Below are 15,964 nucleotides of genomic sequence, written 5' to 3' on the forward strand. Positions count from 1 at the left end.
GACCACTGTGAAGCGTTGGAGCAAACGGTTTAAAGGACGTTGTAAAGACATTCCAAGACCGGGCCAAAACCATCGGGCAATCGCCCCCCACACAATTTCAAAGGTTCATGAGCTGATGAAACAAGAACGGAGGATAAGCATCGATGAACTGGCTGACGGTCTGAACATCAGTCACGGTTCGGTTCACGCCATAATTCATGAGCTTCTCAGTTATCGGCTCCTTGGTGCGCAATGGATCCCCAAGATTTTGATCCATCGCGAGAAGACGGAGAAGTTTCGCACTGCCTTGACTCATCTGATCGGGTATCACAATGAGGATGACGACTTCTTGTTTGCAATTGAGATCGGGGACGAACCTTGGTGCCACTACTACGAGCCTGAAACATGAGAGCAAAGCTTACAGTGGAAACATTCGAATTTACCATGCCCAAAGAACACAAAGGCCATCATTTCCACTGGAAAGGTGTTGTTGACTTCTTTTTCGGTCGTCAGGGTCCATTACTGATAGAATTTGCTAAATCTTGAGAGGCTATCAATTGTTTCCGATATTGTGAAACGCCAGAACGGCAGCGTGTCGCAATCAAGAACGAACAACGTGGAAAATTGACGAATGGGGTCATCTTGTTCCACGACAATGCCTGTCCCCACGTCGCTTATGTGGTTAATACAAAATTGGCAAAGTTCAAGTGGGAAACGCTGCAGCATTTGCCATACAGCTCAGACCTGTCACCTTGCGACTTCTACATTTTCGGGCAACCGAAAAAAACAGCTCAAGGGAACCAGATACAGACTTTTTGAGGCAGCAACCCAAGGAGTTTTATAAGACGGGAATCACGCGACTCGTTATTCAATGGGACAAATGTCTAAATTCTCATGAAGACTACTTTTAAATAAAGTACCCCGTTGTTGGCTCACATTCATTTGACTTGCCCTCGTATATCTTGCAGAATTCCTGCTTTTTATACATGCCCTCTGTTACGACTATAATTTCGGTCCAATTACTCACGATACACGACCGGTGACAGCTGCTCCTGCGTAATACATTAAAAAAAATTACAGCGTCATTGAGATTTTTCATTGGCCATTGCATATATACAAGAATGTAAGCACGTTTCTTGAATGACAAAGTTTCATTAACATATTTGTCCTCAACTTGTTCAGTTCATTGCCTTTTAATTTTTCATATCAGCGGCATGCACTGCTTTCCTGGTTTCGAACTGATATAGTTCTAAAGTTCGTGTGATATTTTCTTTACTTAATAAATAGACAAAAATATGGAAGCATTGATATCAGTTATTTTGGGCAAAATTTTTGGCACATACGAGTATATTCTTTTATGAAAAAATACATATTTTACTTGTTTTGACTGTGCGTAAGGTTCAAGAATTCGTTTGCAGCATCTTTGGCAATGACAATGCAGTTATTATTCATGGATTTGATCCCTTGACAAATTGTTTAAGAAGAAGTTTTAGCTCGGGCCCAATCCGACGCGGCCTATTCAAATACTTGCAAAACGCAGAAACGCTTTTCTTAGATAATCCTGCTAATCGCTTTTATTGAAATTGGTTGCATTTGAGAGAGAAAGTTAAATCCTAGTTCTGTTGGAAACAACTTCAATTTAGGGCCTGAATTTTGTTTAAAATATTTTGAAAAATTCGAAAGCTTGAAAAAATAGAAGCACGACGTTTAGAAACTAATAGCTATGCATGAAGAACAGACATTGTGGTTCTGTAAATGGCATCTATTATAACAGTCAAAACGGACAAGTTTGCTATGTCAATTTGTATCTTACGTGAATTGGTTACGTTGTGTACAAGGGTTCTGCACAAGCCGTATTTCCACAATACTAAATTTTCTTGAGATTGATGTGTAACATATCTATTTTGTCCGCTGTAGATGTACTATTAGGTGCAATTCACAGAATTGTGATATCTATTTTCATTGTTGAGTCACGGAGTTTTAAACTTGATAGTTTCGTTTCCTGAAAATTTTCAATTTGGCCAATTTTTAATAAATAATTGACCACCTAAATGAAAAATTCGAAACCAGTAGTCACTAGAATTAAACTTTTTCTTATAAATGCAACAAACCTCCTCAATCTTGGTGAAGTGGTTGCAGGGAAAAACGAATTCCCCTTCTACATGTATTTAAATAGGAGCACCCGAGCTAAAGCTTCCTCCAACAAAATTTCTGGCTACACCATTGCCCCCCCCCCCCCACACACACACGCACGCACGCACGCACGCACGCACGCACACACACACACACACACACACACAGGGCCAGTGGCGTAGCCCCCACCGAACAAAATTTCTGGCTACACCACTGGCGACGATGGATGCTGCTGAAGCGAAACGTGAGACTCACATAGCGTTTCTTGCAGCAGAGAACGATGGCGCATTTGGATTATCACCTACTAAAAGCATGCAGTACACTACCACTGGCACTACACACTATGCGCTGTAAAACAGATAGGTGAAGATGCTCATTGCAATAGGTTTGGTGACGATAGCTGTGAATGCAGTGTGCGACAGCCCGCGTGGAGATTTGCTGATACTGGAATAAGAAACTGCGCAAGCTGTCATTATCACGTGAGATGCAAGTACCATTCTCGATCACGCCCGGCCTGCTCCTTTTCTTGTTCACATGGGATCTAGTTGCTGGAAAACGTATATGATCGCAGTCTGCAGCAGAGAATGGCGGTGCGTTTTGGTTATCACCTGTTAAAAGCACATGCTACGCTTCCAATGGCACCACGTGCTGTGAAATAGATAGGCAAAGAGGCTTATTGCAATACGTTTGGTGGCGATAGCTGTGAATGTGGCGTGCAACGACCCCGGGGAAGATTTGCTGGCACCGAAATTTGAAACTGAATGCACTCTGGCGTTTTCACGTGAGACGGGCGGGCAAGTATTTCGGGGGAGCTGCTGCGACAGGCAGCTAGTATATACTGTTCTCGATCACTCACTCCCGACGCATTTTCTTGCTAACATGGGATTTAGCGGCCGGAAAGCGCATCTTATAATTGCAGTTTCGCGACGTACTGAGCCTTGGTGCCGAAAAATTATGTGTTTTCTGGGAATGTATGAACCGGTAAAATATGAGCGTAACTCTATTGAGTCATTTCGTAACTCTATTGAGTCATTTCTTGTGTTCTTGAATGCAAACATTGGTGCCGGGAAAACTTACGTAACGGCAACCTATCAACGAGCTTCTACTGTACAGCATGCAAAATTTGTGGTAATGTCCTTTGTGAATCACTTAACAAACTTTCAATGCACTGAAAGCTAAAAATTCTTATTTATCAGACGTTTTTGACGTAGTAGTTCTGCGGACACCCGCGAGGTGGAGAGAAGTAATTGATTAACGCAAAATGAGACATCCACTCATTTGTAGCAATTGCTACAATTGTTGTCAGAACGTCCACGTTTGTGTACAGAAGCTGTGAAAGTAGAGCACTTGGTGCCCCGTTCGTGGACATAAGTTGTGGGTGTGGAGATTTGGTGTCTCTTTTGCCATGTTTTGCGGCACTTATCCGATGGATTTTGTTTTAACCACTCCGGATGGATTAGTGCTTGATTTCTTTATATACACTGGGAAAGGTACATACAGTCCTCTCTGATGACGTGAAAGCCACTAGCCTAGGCAGAGCAGTATTAATACTGCTTGTGGAGATAACTGTGCAGCACTCACATATTTTCACAAATCGATATGTTATTGGATTTTGATGCTCACTCCAAGAGAAAAAGTTAATGCCTGGAAGAGTAAATCTAAACCGCACCGAGGGCGCTGCTGTAAATGTTCCCAATGATCACAAAGTGAGCATGCAGAATCGAGCTTCCTCATGTGTGAGAACAGAAATGTGTGCCTGGACAAATGGAAAGATAACAAAGGCGCATGTTTCTTTTCCAGTGCTCTCAGAATAGACCTTATGCCTACATGCAAGTGCTGGTCAAAGGATGAAACGAAAGAATTTTTTACCACACCTGTGAAGTGTATCAGAATATAAACAATTGATGAGGGGAGCGCACCTCAAATCTAGGAAATGTACTGTTAAGATGGTCACACATTTCTTCGGCATTGCTGTCTGCAATGCGTGGGTTGAATACTGTTGTGACACAACAGCTTTGTACCAACAACAAAAAGAGGTGCTGTCTCTCTTGTCTTTTGAGCAGGATGTAGCCGAAACATTAACCAGATCTAACCCTAATCGAAATGGTTCCAGGGAATAAAAGTTCGGAAGTAGACCAGCAGCTCCAGAAACCAGAGCAGCCTATAGCTACCTTATGGCAACATGAGAAAATGGTTTCGACCACTTCTCAGAATTTCGTAAAATTGAAAATGCAATGCGATTCAGGAACAAAGGTTGCAAAGCATAGTCGAGAGTCTGGTGCATGAAATGCAATGTTTTTCTTACACCTGCAAGGATAAAATTGTTTCTTTTACTTTTACCATGCTCACAATTAATGTTTGTGGACGTTTCTTTGTACCGTTCGAAAATGAAGATGTCTTCCCGACTTTTATGCGAAGCATGTTAACGTAGGTTTCGAGCCTTCGCGCGATGCCCGGCGGTGGCCACCATTGACCCTGAAGTGGGGTCACGTGACATGACGTCATGTGATGACGTCACACAGGCTGCAGATGGGGCCTCATATCGCGCCGTCGGTCGCCTCCCAGCGGTGGCCACCATTGACCTTCAAGTGACCTTCAAGTAGGTCACGTGACATGACATCACGTGATGACGTCACACCGGCTGCAGATGGGGCCTCATATCGCGCCGTCGGTCGCCTCCCGGCGGTGGCCACCATTGACCCTGAAGTGAGATCACATGATGTGACGTCACGTGATGACGTCACACCGGCTGCAGATGGGGCCTCATATCGTGCCGTCGGACGTCGCCCGGCGAAGGCCTCCACGCTTCGGTTCGCGCCGTCGCGCGCGACGCGGCGGCGGCGCCACCATCGCTGCATCACGTGATATGTGACGTCACGCCAGGGATGAAGCGGCGCGCGCCCGCCGTCGCGTCAGTCTCTGTGCCCACAACCGCGCCAGCGTCTTTGCGCCGGGCGTGTATGCGGTCAAGATGCCTCCATACGCTAAGGATACGCTAAGGTTAAGCCTCCAATTTTTTTCTCTGCACTTCTGAAACCATTTCAAATGAAACGTTGAAGATGCTTGTTTTTCTTGCCGACTTTTTTTTCGGTAGTGAAGAGGTTAAGTGCAGTTTGTACCTCCCTTTTCTGCTTCCTTACAGTTTTTAGTTTTTAGTGCTATTACAAGGTTCGACCATGCCCACTGGTGTGAATTTGTTTTCAAGCTGGTCACGTGGTTGTCTGCAAGGTGTCAATAAAGATGCACTGAAGGATGCAAATGAGAACAAATAATTACCATTTCGTTACAGACGTGCAGTTAGTTATGTACACCCCTCCCCCTCCCTCAATGTAGGCAACTGAATCCACCCCTGTAGCAGACTTTGATGCTGTCTCCTTGAAACAGTGTTCTATGCCTCCTGCATCGTGACTTTAACAGGACTTAAGATGGCAGTTGTTTAGTGAACACAGCAAAGTAGCCAATTAATGAATTTCTGGGGTTTCACTTGCCAAAACCCTGCCGACTCCCCCGAGATTTGAAACAAGTTGTGTTTTAAGCTGTGTCTACAGACATATCAATGGGATAGAAACCAATTGCCGCATATGCCAATAAGGGAGGATCAAAGTGAAACTCACTTGGCTGGAAGCTGGTAGAGGTAACCTCGACCTTTGTCACTCCACACACACACTCGGTCAGCAGAGATGAAGTCCCCTCCCATCCATCGCTCACCTGGCCGGTTGTCCGTCGAACAAAGCAGCGCAAAGTCGTATGCATCGTAGATCTGAGCACACAGATAAGAGGACAGAAACATGGCTCAATCATGCATTCATGGCCACACTCCCCACACTTGCAGCGTGAAATGATGATACACAATATTACATCTTAATAAGGAACATAAGGGTATAAGTATGGCCTTATTGGTAAAACATAGCTAAACTATGGATGGAATGAAAAGTGATAGGCATAAGATTAAGAGGTGGGAAGACAGCAGTGTGTATTAGAGCGTGAACAGCGGTAGGCGACATGTTCTTTGAGATCAGGAGGAAGAAACACAGTTGTGCAGGTCATGTAATGCAAAGAGCAAGTGACCAGTAGTGTAATATAGTAGAAGATTGGTTACCAAAGGAAGGGAAGTGGAATCAAGGACAAGAGAGAAATAGGTGCTGCTATGAAATTAGGAAATTTGCAGGCATAACATGGGGTTAGCTGGTACGCGACAGAGGTAATCGAATATTGCTGGGAGAGGCTTTTGTCTTGTTTGCAGTGAACATAAATTAGGCTGATTATGATGTTTATGATGGCAATGAAACTTTTAATGATCAATGCAAAAATTAAAAGAGGGGTAAAGAGGGACTCCACTTCTTTATGCTGGTCATCAAAACTTTAAAGACCATACATGCCCAAGGTTGGCAGCTAGTTTGCACTAAAAGATCCATAGGCCCACACAAAATCTTGTCTTAAATGCTGTCCAAAACAACAACAGGCCAACATGTGCATCATCTTGCTTTGACCTAATCGCAGAGTTCAAGCAAGATTATCTTTCAATGAGCCACAGATGTGAGCACAGTCACACTTTGATCGAAATCACTTGGTCAAAAATACTTGATTTATTTATATTTGTCCTCATGTTATCAAGACTGCTACTGTATTGCGAGTTTAAACTTACAGCGCACTTAAATGAGCCTTTAAATCAAAGGCAGATTGGCATTTCAGGAAACTACAGGGTGACGTGTCACCACCAGGCCACGCACAATGAAGTTGGAGAGAGGCGGACGGCGGTGGCGGCGGGCTCTCGCTGCCAGTATGTCGCCCTAAATCTGCTTCGCATCGGAGACCAACGTGTTTACGTCACTATAACGGGCGCCCCGAAGATAAGCGGCGAAGGTTGGATGGGCTTGATGAATGGCCCACTCCACCTTCTTGGCATCAGATGCCAAATGGTCAGCAAGGAGATAGAGCTCCTGCATAGCCCTGACGTACTCGAGCAGAGATTCATTGGGGTGTTGTGTGCGAAGCTCTAGCTCGCGAAGCATGCGGTTTATAGTCAGGAGGGAGGAATTCGCTGCGGGAAAGCATCCTAAACGCCTCCATCGAACGAGCTTGGTGGCGAACAAGTCGGTACGACCGTGCCGCGTGGGCTGTTAGCGAGACAGGCAATACAGTGCCTAGCATCACACTGTTGTCCAGCCACACTGCCTATTGATAGAGGTGCAGAACCTCGAAGTACTCCATAGCACTCATTCAGTCCGAATAACCATTGTGCTCCGGGAGAGGTACCCATAGGCCACTTGGCATGCCTGGCTGAGGGGGCTGGAAGTCTCATTTTAGATCAATAGGCTGTGAGCGCGCCGTTTCCATCAGGACTTGGAGAAGCTGTGCGGCTGCTGGATGCAGCGGCGTTTGCTCCGGACTAGGTGAGGCGGTCTGAGAAAGGCTGCCCTGCGCCTGTTCGCCCGAATGCACGCCCAACCTTGAGGGTTCAGAAAACGGCATAGCTGGGTTGCCACTCCGACAGGTGCATGAGGCCTCACACGACCGACGAACAGATAGACAGCGGAGCGGGGTGGCTCACGCACATCGAAAATGTCGCTCAGCTGCGCGTGAGGCAAGCGGTAGTCGGACGTTGTTGGCTGAGCAGGGTGGCTCGCACTCGACATTGCCTACCAGCTGCACTCGAGACAAGGAGAGGCCAGCAAACGGTTTTGCACCAATAGCGAGGCAGGTAGGCTCCGCTGCGGCGCACTGGACGTCGAGCTGCGCTCGAAACAAAGAGGGGCCAGCATGCGAGCGAGCACCTACGGCAGGACGGGGAGTCTGCTCCGCAGCGAATTCGTCCGAAAAAGGCACTCAGCGCAAAGAGAGGCCGGCGAGCGAGTTTGTGGCAACACTTCAGCGGCAGGGTTGCTCCGACACGGCACACAGGGTACTCAACTGTGCTTGGGACGAAAAGGGACCAGCGAGCAGGAACAGCACGTTGGAGAGGCTAGTAGCCACCTGCTCCGCACGCATCTCAAACAGTGGAGCACTCAAAACTGGCATGGCTAGGACTAGAGTACACAGCAGAGCAGTCGACATCATCAAAAGGCAGTCCAATGAAGGGATCATTCCCGGTGGCCGAAAGTAGAGCATTGCCAAGGCAAACGTACCTCATGTTGTCAGTGTCATTCGAATCGAAGGACATTTAAGTCTGCAACCATGGAATTGAGCAGGAACGAGGGCCGTGAAGGGGCCTGCTCTGATGCCATGGCGAAACCGAGTTGGGCGGGAGTTATGTGGCTTACCCTACGAGCGACGGTCAGGAAAGGGCACGACACTCCTCCACTCCGCAATGCACAAAGGCGTTACGGTAGGGTTCGTCAACTCTTTAACAGGCAGCAGAGAAGGCTCCAGAGTCAGATTGCCAACAAATGCAGGTTTATTCACCTAGCACAGTGCGACAGTCAAGGTGCTTACGGGCAAAGGCTCACTGCAAGACCGATTGAGTACATGTGGCCGCTGCGCTAGGGCTAACCAGGAAGTGATCCACCAAGTGCGAGAACGAGGAGTCGCAGGAGCAAAGGTCCCAAGTAGCAAACTCGTTGCGGGCCTGTGAGCATCTGCCGCGGCAAGGAAGTGCTCAGCGGAAGAGAGCTCGGATGGAGAGGGTGCCCGGGGGCCGCCACTCAGGAGGCCAATCAGGATGTGTCCCAGTGACACTTACTCACACGGTGATTTGAGCCAGGGAGAGAGAAGCACAATTTGCGTGGGAAATTAGCTCCGGCGTGCTAGTCGAGTCCGCCATGTTGCCGTTACGGCGGCAGTTCCCGGAGATCAAGCTAAGCACAACGAGCAAGCTGGGGGACCATGCACGGGAAGGCACCTCGATACCCACAATAAATACAATCAATCAATCAACCAATAAATAAATAAATAAATAAATAAGTAAATAAATAAATTTCTTTTTTTTTCTTAGAGATATAAAACAACCTATCTTGGTTCACATTCTAACTTTCGATCAAATCCTACGGTCATAATTCTTATAGTGTCCTTTTTCTTTTTTCAAGATGCCATATTGGTTATAAATGCCATTTAAGGGGGCCCTGAACCCTATTTCTTTGAAGCCTTAAAAATGCCTTTGAATGAGTATAGTACCTCCCAGGAAGATAATTCCGAAACAATTTTTCAAAAAGACCTAGTACGAGTGTAGATACTACGAGTGCGGTATTTACCTTTCCTATTCACCATCAATGTCTTCTGTTCTGAAGGAGTGGAAGAGCACCGATGGTGAGAGAGTGGCGATACCCTACCTAAAGCATTACGGCAAGCGAGCTTGTCACCGCGATGGCTGTGGTATTTACGCTACAAAGCAGATTCAGCTACATGTGGCTACACACAACGAGTGCACAGCAGGGCTGGAGTGCACACTTGCGTGCTCCAGCCTGTCCATGCTACGTCGTGCAGACTGGCTTTTTCCTGCCCGGATAGTAGGCAAATCTAGACTGTACACATTGTAGTGTTCAGTACGAAGCTGAACACAAAGCAAGTCTAGCCAGGCATGACTGGGAGTGAGTGCACACTGGCACACGTCTCTTGTAGATGCTATAACCGCTGTTAATCACAGGGCGCTGCAGGCTTGGCACACGTGTTCTGGCCTTAAGTTTTGCATAATTTGAGGCTAGTTGAGTGTTTCAGACTAATCAAAATTAGCAAGAGGCAATGGCTACAACACTGATAAGCAGTGTGGCCAAATTTTCATTCCTATGTGGATGGGTGTGACCAAGCTTGAGCAGGAGATAGCCAGCTCACGCTTTGACTGTTGTCAGCTATTGGCCAACTGTTGGTCTATGGGAATCCGATACATGACGAAATACGGCAGCCCCAAGAAGAGTGAGGAGAAGGCTTCTGTTGAAAAGAGAGTGTTTGAGAAAAAGGTGTCTTCTCACTCCGCTTATGAGCCCCACAGGGCTTCAAGTAGTACGAACCATTCGTCGAGGGTGCTTAGGGAATGAAGCCTATTCCGGAGCAGGACACAAGGCGAGGTAAAAGTCGGCACAGCATCAGGCTTGGGGGTACGCAGTCTTGGTGGAAGTTCATCAGACTGCTCTAAGCTCAGCGGGTTTTGTTTATACCAGGCACGCTTGAAATGAAACGAGCAAATCTGGCTGCTCTTTAACAGTGTCCATTCTAAGCTTCCAGCGGCACGCATGAACTCGGACCACTTCTGCCACTCATTGACGCCGACGGTAGCGAACGAGCGAGGTGAGGTGGCGATCGCTAGGAAACGGCATAGGCCTAGCTTGTTGGCCGTCGGATCCGAGGCCAACGGCACATGCAATCCGTCTGCAGCTCGTAATAAAGCACCTATATTTGTCAACACAACCAATGTCTGTACATTTATATGGCTTATAAGTGACAATACAATTAGCTTTCCCGATGCCGTTGGTAGCGATGAGAAAACACGTTAGCCAGGCGAGCCACTTCGCAGAGACGATTGCTGCGGCAGCTGTGCTGACCACTTGCGAGTCAAAATCACGCCAATGATTTACTATTTCATGGAACGTTTCATGATATGCACACTTTTGAGGTCACTTTACCCCGAGTTATTTCGTGCCGGAAACAAATTTTAGCTGATTTCCGTCAGTGGCGAAAAAAAAAATTTACATCGGGGCTATTGGAACAGCGAGAAACTTGCTCGCAGGACCCGCCCCGATGGCAGCGCGAACTCGTGACATAGTGTTTTCTCACTTGTTTACATTCCTTTCCTTATAGCGATGTCGCAAAGTGCTACGTTTTGCGGTCGGCTGCGCACACGCGCACTTTAATATTGATTTTAAATATGTTCCAAGCTATATTCACCGCTTATATTTTGCAGGCGATGTGTGTGTGCCCACATAAATCGATTGTGCACGTTAACTCGGCTTCAAATTTTTGTGTCCGTAATTCTTTAAGGCAGCTGAGTGTGTAATTAATCATAACTAGTGTATTATAACTGCAGCTCCGTATCAAGTTGGTAAAAACCCTTTGCAGTCCTGTGTTGAGCCTCACCTGACACACAAAAATATATGTTTTGGTAAGATGTCGAGTAGCCTCCAGAGCCCTCACACTCGCATTCGCCTGTTATCTGGGTTAGTAGCACCAACTTTCTTGATCTTTATGTAAGAAGTGCACTTTGCAATGTCTCCAAACAAAGGCAGCACTTCTTTCCTACCTTTATGGTTGAAGGAATTTTTTGACAACTTGCGGTGTGAAGCACCAACAGGATGATGACATTCTTGGAGTGCGCCTTATGACCGAAATTCATGCAAGTTACATCATTTTAGTGCTGCACACGTGCGCATTTTGCCTTTATATGGTTCACACGAGCGCATTTTGCCTTCACAAGAGAGCACTTTAGAAGATGGTGACTATGAGGACCCTACAAATCTGCAGTGCAAATCCTGGCCTCCATCAAGGAGCGTGTTTCGAGCACTAACACGCAGTGCTCAAATACTATTGAGAGTGTCAAGAAGAAGTAACTTTTCTGAAATAAATAAATAATCTAATATGTGTTCGTGTACCTAAGCGCTTTTTACGCATGTCATCTAAACGCATGAAATGGCTTCTGACTGGAACAACCACAAATTGCGTAAATGCGAGCAAAGCATTTTGCGAGCAAAGCAAAGCGTAAATGCGAGCAAAGCTCAGACAAACACTAGCTGAAAGAATTAATGGCAAGTGGTGATGACAGTAATGAGCACAATTGACAATTAATTGAATTTCACTTGCAGTTAATGGAATTGCGCTTCACAAGTCAGGTTGCTACTTGCATGCATCATCATACATTCCACAGCAGTTGGTAGTGCTCACACTGGTACAAGAATGTACTACTACATTCATAATGTGCTTACAATCAGAATGCGACAGGCACACCTTACTACTAATTAAAACCCGGTGTGGTTGCCTAGTGGCTATGGTGTTGGGCTGCTAAGCACAAGGTAGCAGGATCGAATCCCAGCCACGACGGCCGCATTTCGATGGGGGTGAAATACGAAAACACATGTGTACTTAGATTTAGGTGCACGTTAATGAACCCCAGGTGGTCCAAATTTCCAGAGTCCCCCACTACAGCATGCCTCATAATCAGATTGCAGTTCTGGTACGTAAAACGGTATAATTTAAATTTTACGAATTAAAGTGACACTAACATTCATGAGGTTTTCGATAACACCAAGTGCATTTTGCTCAAGAGCAAGACTTGAAAATGATAATCAGGTGAAAGCAGTGACCACCTTAAAGTGAAAACCCGCCATGGTTGCTCAGTGGCTATGGTGTTGGGCTGCTGAGCACGAGGTCGCGGGATCGAATCCCGGCCACGGCGGCCGCATTTCGATGGGGGCGAAATGCGAAAACACCCGTGTGCTTAGATTTAGGTGCACGTTAAAGAACCCCAGGTGGTCAAAATTTCCGGAGTCCTCCACTACGGCGTGCCTCATAATCAGAAAGTGGTTTTGGCACGTAAAACCCCAAATATTATTATTATTAAAGTGAAACAGAGCATGTACGAAATCACATGATACTAAAGCCAAGGACTCACTTCTAGACCTCTTGATAATTCCTGTTCACAGCAAGGAGTACAGGAAGCGTTGCAGATGATTTACATTACTTTTGTGCACACACAGCAGAGAAAAATATTCCAAGCAGAAACGCTCTAGTATGCACTCACATGCCAGCACTTGGCCGTCACCACAAGTATGGTGCGCTGGTTGTAGGCGCAGCACGCCAGGCACAGGGTGTTCAGGCACTTGAGGGTCTTGGACTCATCCTCGTACAGTGGGCTGGAAGACTGCAGTGACAAGGCAGAAATAACTTGCAATTATACATAAACACAGTAATATTTAATTAGAGTCAAACCTTGAAAGGATGAACACAGATATAATGATTAAATGGATATAACAAAGTAAACCTAAATTGTTTTTCATCAATATGAGCATGCAACAAATACATTCTCCTGACAAATATAGCATAAAACGATGATACTGTGTCAGATGCAACATCATTGTAACGAAGTTCGACTGTAAACAAAGTCACAACTGACATGTGAATATGTTTGTCATAGTACTTGATATTTTTTATAAGCATAAGTATTGCTATCTGCAATAAAGAAGGGCTCATCATTGGGTCCATGCAAAAGAAACACGAGCAAGATGTCTTTACAGTGTCCACAAAGGTTCTACTACTGTTAATTTTGATGGCCTGTTGGCAAGGCTGCCGTATGAATCCCTGACACATGAACACTGCAATATTATCAGCATGCACTTTGCACGACCATTAATATGCAACTATGTGAGTGTTCAGCGCACAGCACTGGCACATTTCCTTACCATCTGTGGGTCAGGAAACTCAAGCCACTGGTCAAAACATGCAAGCACATCCATAATGTGCCATTTAAAGTTGTTCTTGCAAAGAACAGTGAAACCTCGTTAATACATACCTGGTGGGAACACGGCACGACTACGTACTAAACGGTAGTACGTACTAACTGTCACATACAAATTTGTGTCTCTTTGCATGCAGCCCCGCTACCTACAAAAAAATAACTGCGATGCTGCAGTAAATCTTGACCAAAATACACACTACTAAGTTCTTTATTTCATTTTTTCAAAGCAGAAGGAAAAGAAAAACAAAACCATGTGACTTATCACTGTTGCGCGCGTAGCCATTCTCAGTGCTATGTAGGCCGTGTGGTCAGCGTTGACAGTAAAGAGTGGGTACTTTTTCACTGGCAGCTACGGCATAATTTCCCACCTGTCAGATTGAATTTCGAAGGGTCTTGGCAAGTTCCCACGCGCCCTCCCCCCCCCCCCACTCTCCCTCCTCCTCCATTTGCGGCTCATGCAAATGTATGCAGCCGGGCCGTCAGTGCACTTGTCACATAATACTTTCGCACCCACCGTGTAAATCCAAAGACAGTATGGTGATGGGTTGCTCGAAGCTACAAAAAGAGACCGATGGTGTCTACAAATGGTGTCGGGAATGAGTGGCCATCATACAGTGTGTCGCCAAGATGGTGGCTGTGAACAACTTTGTTGCTATCCCGTGCCCTCGACATTCATTTGCGAAATCGTTTGTCACCTTTCCGAGTGTTGCACAGATGCTGTTAATAAATTTGCATCGATTTGGCATCAAACCTTAACTCTCCTTACTGACGCCCGACGAAGCAGTTCCAATTTAGGTCTAATGACTTAGGCAGTGTAGCCATGATGACAATCTGCCGCTGACCAATGCGGTAATGGGCCCCAAGTCGTCACAATATTATTGCCACTAATAAGCTCGTATGAGTGGATCATCAGTGATTACTTCCGAGATCCCATGTACAGGTTGGACTGACGGCTGTTGAAGTGGCATTAAGTTCGTTGCCTTGCTCTGCGTGCCTTCTGGCAGCTTCATTGGTCCATTCTTCTCACACGCTTTCACACTTTATGAAATTACATGCTGCTTTCATTGCCATTCCCTCTGTCCGAGTCATGCTATCGTTTCGAGCAGTCCTCTCGAACAGCACGAACATTGCACCGACAGATGCGGTCCTATTCGACGCTGCATCATTCTGAAAAGTGCGGTGTTCAGGCACTGTGTTTTGCAATCCTCACATTGGGCCAACATCGGGGAGCGCTTGCAGTAGGGCAGAAGTGCGTGCAGAGACAGTCTGTGACTGCATCAGTAGGAGCAGCCCATCTGTAGGGGCAGCCCACCACATTTACAGCTATCCCCGCCAACCCTATTGTGATTAGGATCTTCACCTATCTGTTTCACAGATAGGCGAAGATGCCTATGTGGTGCTGTCGGCAGCGTAGTGCATATGTACAGTAAGCAATAATCCAAATGTGCTGCCATTCCCTGCTGCTGGCAGCGCGATGCGAGCGTTACATTTCGCTTTGGCAGCATATGGCATCACCCATCAGCTCGATTTCGCTTCGGTTTCTCATCGCCACCTTTAAACACTGCATAATAGGAAAACACGAAAACGTGCCTCCTGCCTCCGAAGCTCCACCACCTCAACACGCATCGGTATATCATGCGTAATCACCCCTAATGCACAACGATTCGCACAACAATTGGCATAACGATTCACATTGTGTAGATGTCAAATACAGTTGAGTCTGCCAAATTTCTTAGTTACTTCAGATTTTATGTTTTCTTGGTTATTCCATTTTCTTCTTGCATTTTCTTCCATAACGTATGAACGAGGTTTTACTGTATGCCAAATATTCGGGAAATTGAATAGTAGACATTCAATTTGTGAATCTAATTATTTGAACTTTGACTATTAGATTAAATTAAATGATATTCAAGTAATCACCCACCCCTAATCCTTACATTTAGTTCTAAAACTGTTGTACCAGGCATTTTGCACAAGGCTTGAGTCGCAGTGCTTTAGGATGTTTACTAGTAGAATGTTCAAAGGAAGCTGCATGCTGCAATTTTCCTCAAAGGGCCCCAAACCACCTCCAACAACTCGAACACATTTTATGTAAACATGTGAGTCAAGCTAGGTGTGCTCCTGCAGCAGAGCAGACTACCAAGAGGCTGGTACTGACCCATGGACAGCAACTCGGATCTCAAGGCCATAACAGTATGCGTGTGCATTTGCCGGGGGACGAGGATATGGATGGCGGTCATCTTCAAGTCGCCTGTCCCCTGCTCCACCGCAGCTGCCAGTGCCTTACCATAGCCACATCATGCCACATCATCATTGACACGATCGTGAGCTGAATGAATTCACTAGGGTGACCAGCCGTCCCGCGACTCGCGGGACTGTCCTGAGTTGAGAGCTATTGTCGCAATTCCCGCAAGAGATACGAAAATCTTCAAAAATGCCCCGCATTTCACACTTTATTATCATTGTTCGGCAGCACCT

At 46.1% G+C, this 15,964-nt stretch overlaps 1 protein-coding gene across 6 annotated transcripts in view; it reads right to left on the reverse strand.

Moving 5' to 3' along the window:
* Nucleotides 1–15,964, reverse strand: part of Rbcn-3B (WD repeat-containing protein Rbcn-3B) — a 170,238-nt gene that overhangs the window by 131,110 nt on the left and 23,164 nt on the right. For all 6 annotated transcript variants that reach the window (XM_065429602.2, XM_070536879.1, XM_065429600.2 and 3 more), the window contains exons 7-8: nt 12,773–12,892; nt 5,727–5,872 (exon numbers count right to left, since the gene is read on the reverse strand). In XM_065429602.2, the coding sequence (XP_065285674.1) occupies nt 5,727–5,872; nt 12,773–12,892 (266 nt within the window). The remainder of the gene's footprint in view (nt 1–5,726; nt 5,873–12,772; nt 12,893–15,964) is intronic.

This window comes from Dermacentor albipictus, chromosome 4, assembly GCF_038994185.2.
Source record: "Dermacentor albipictus isolate Rhodes 1998 colony chromosome 4, USDA_Dalb.pri_finalv2, whole genome shotgun sequence".
Classification (NCBI taxonomy): Eukaryota; Metazoa; Arthropoda; class Arachnida; order Ixodida; family Ixodidae; genus Dermacentor; species Dermacentor albipictus.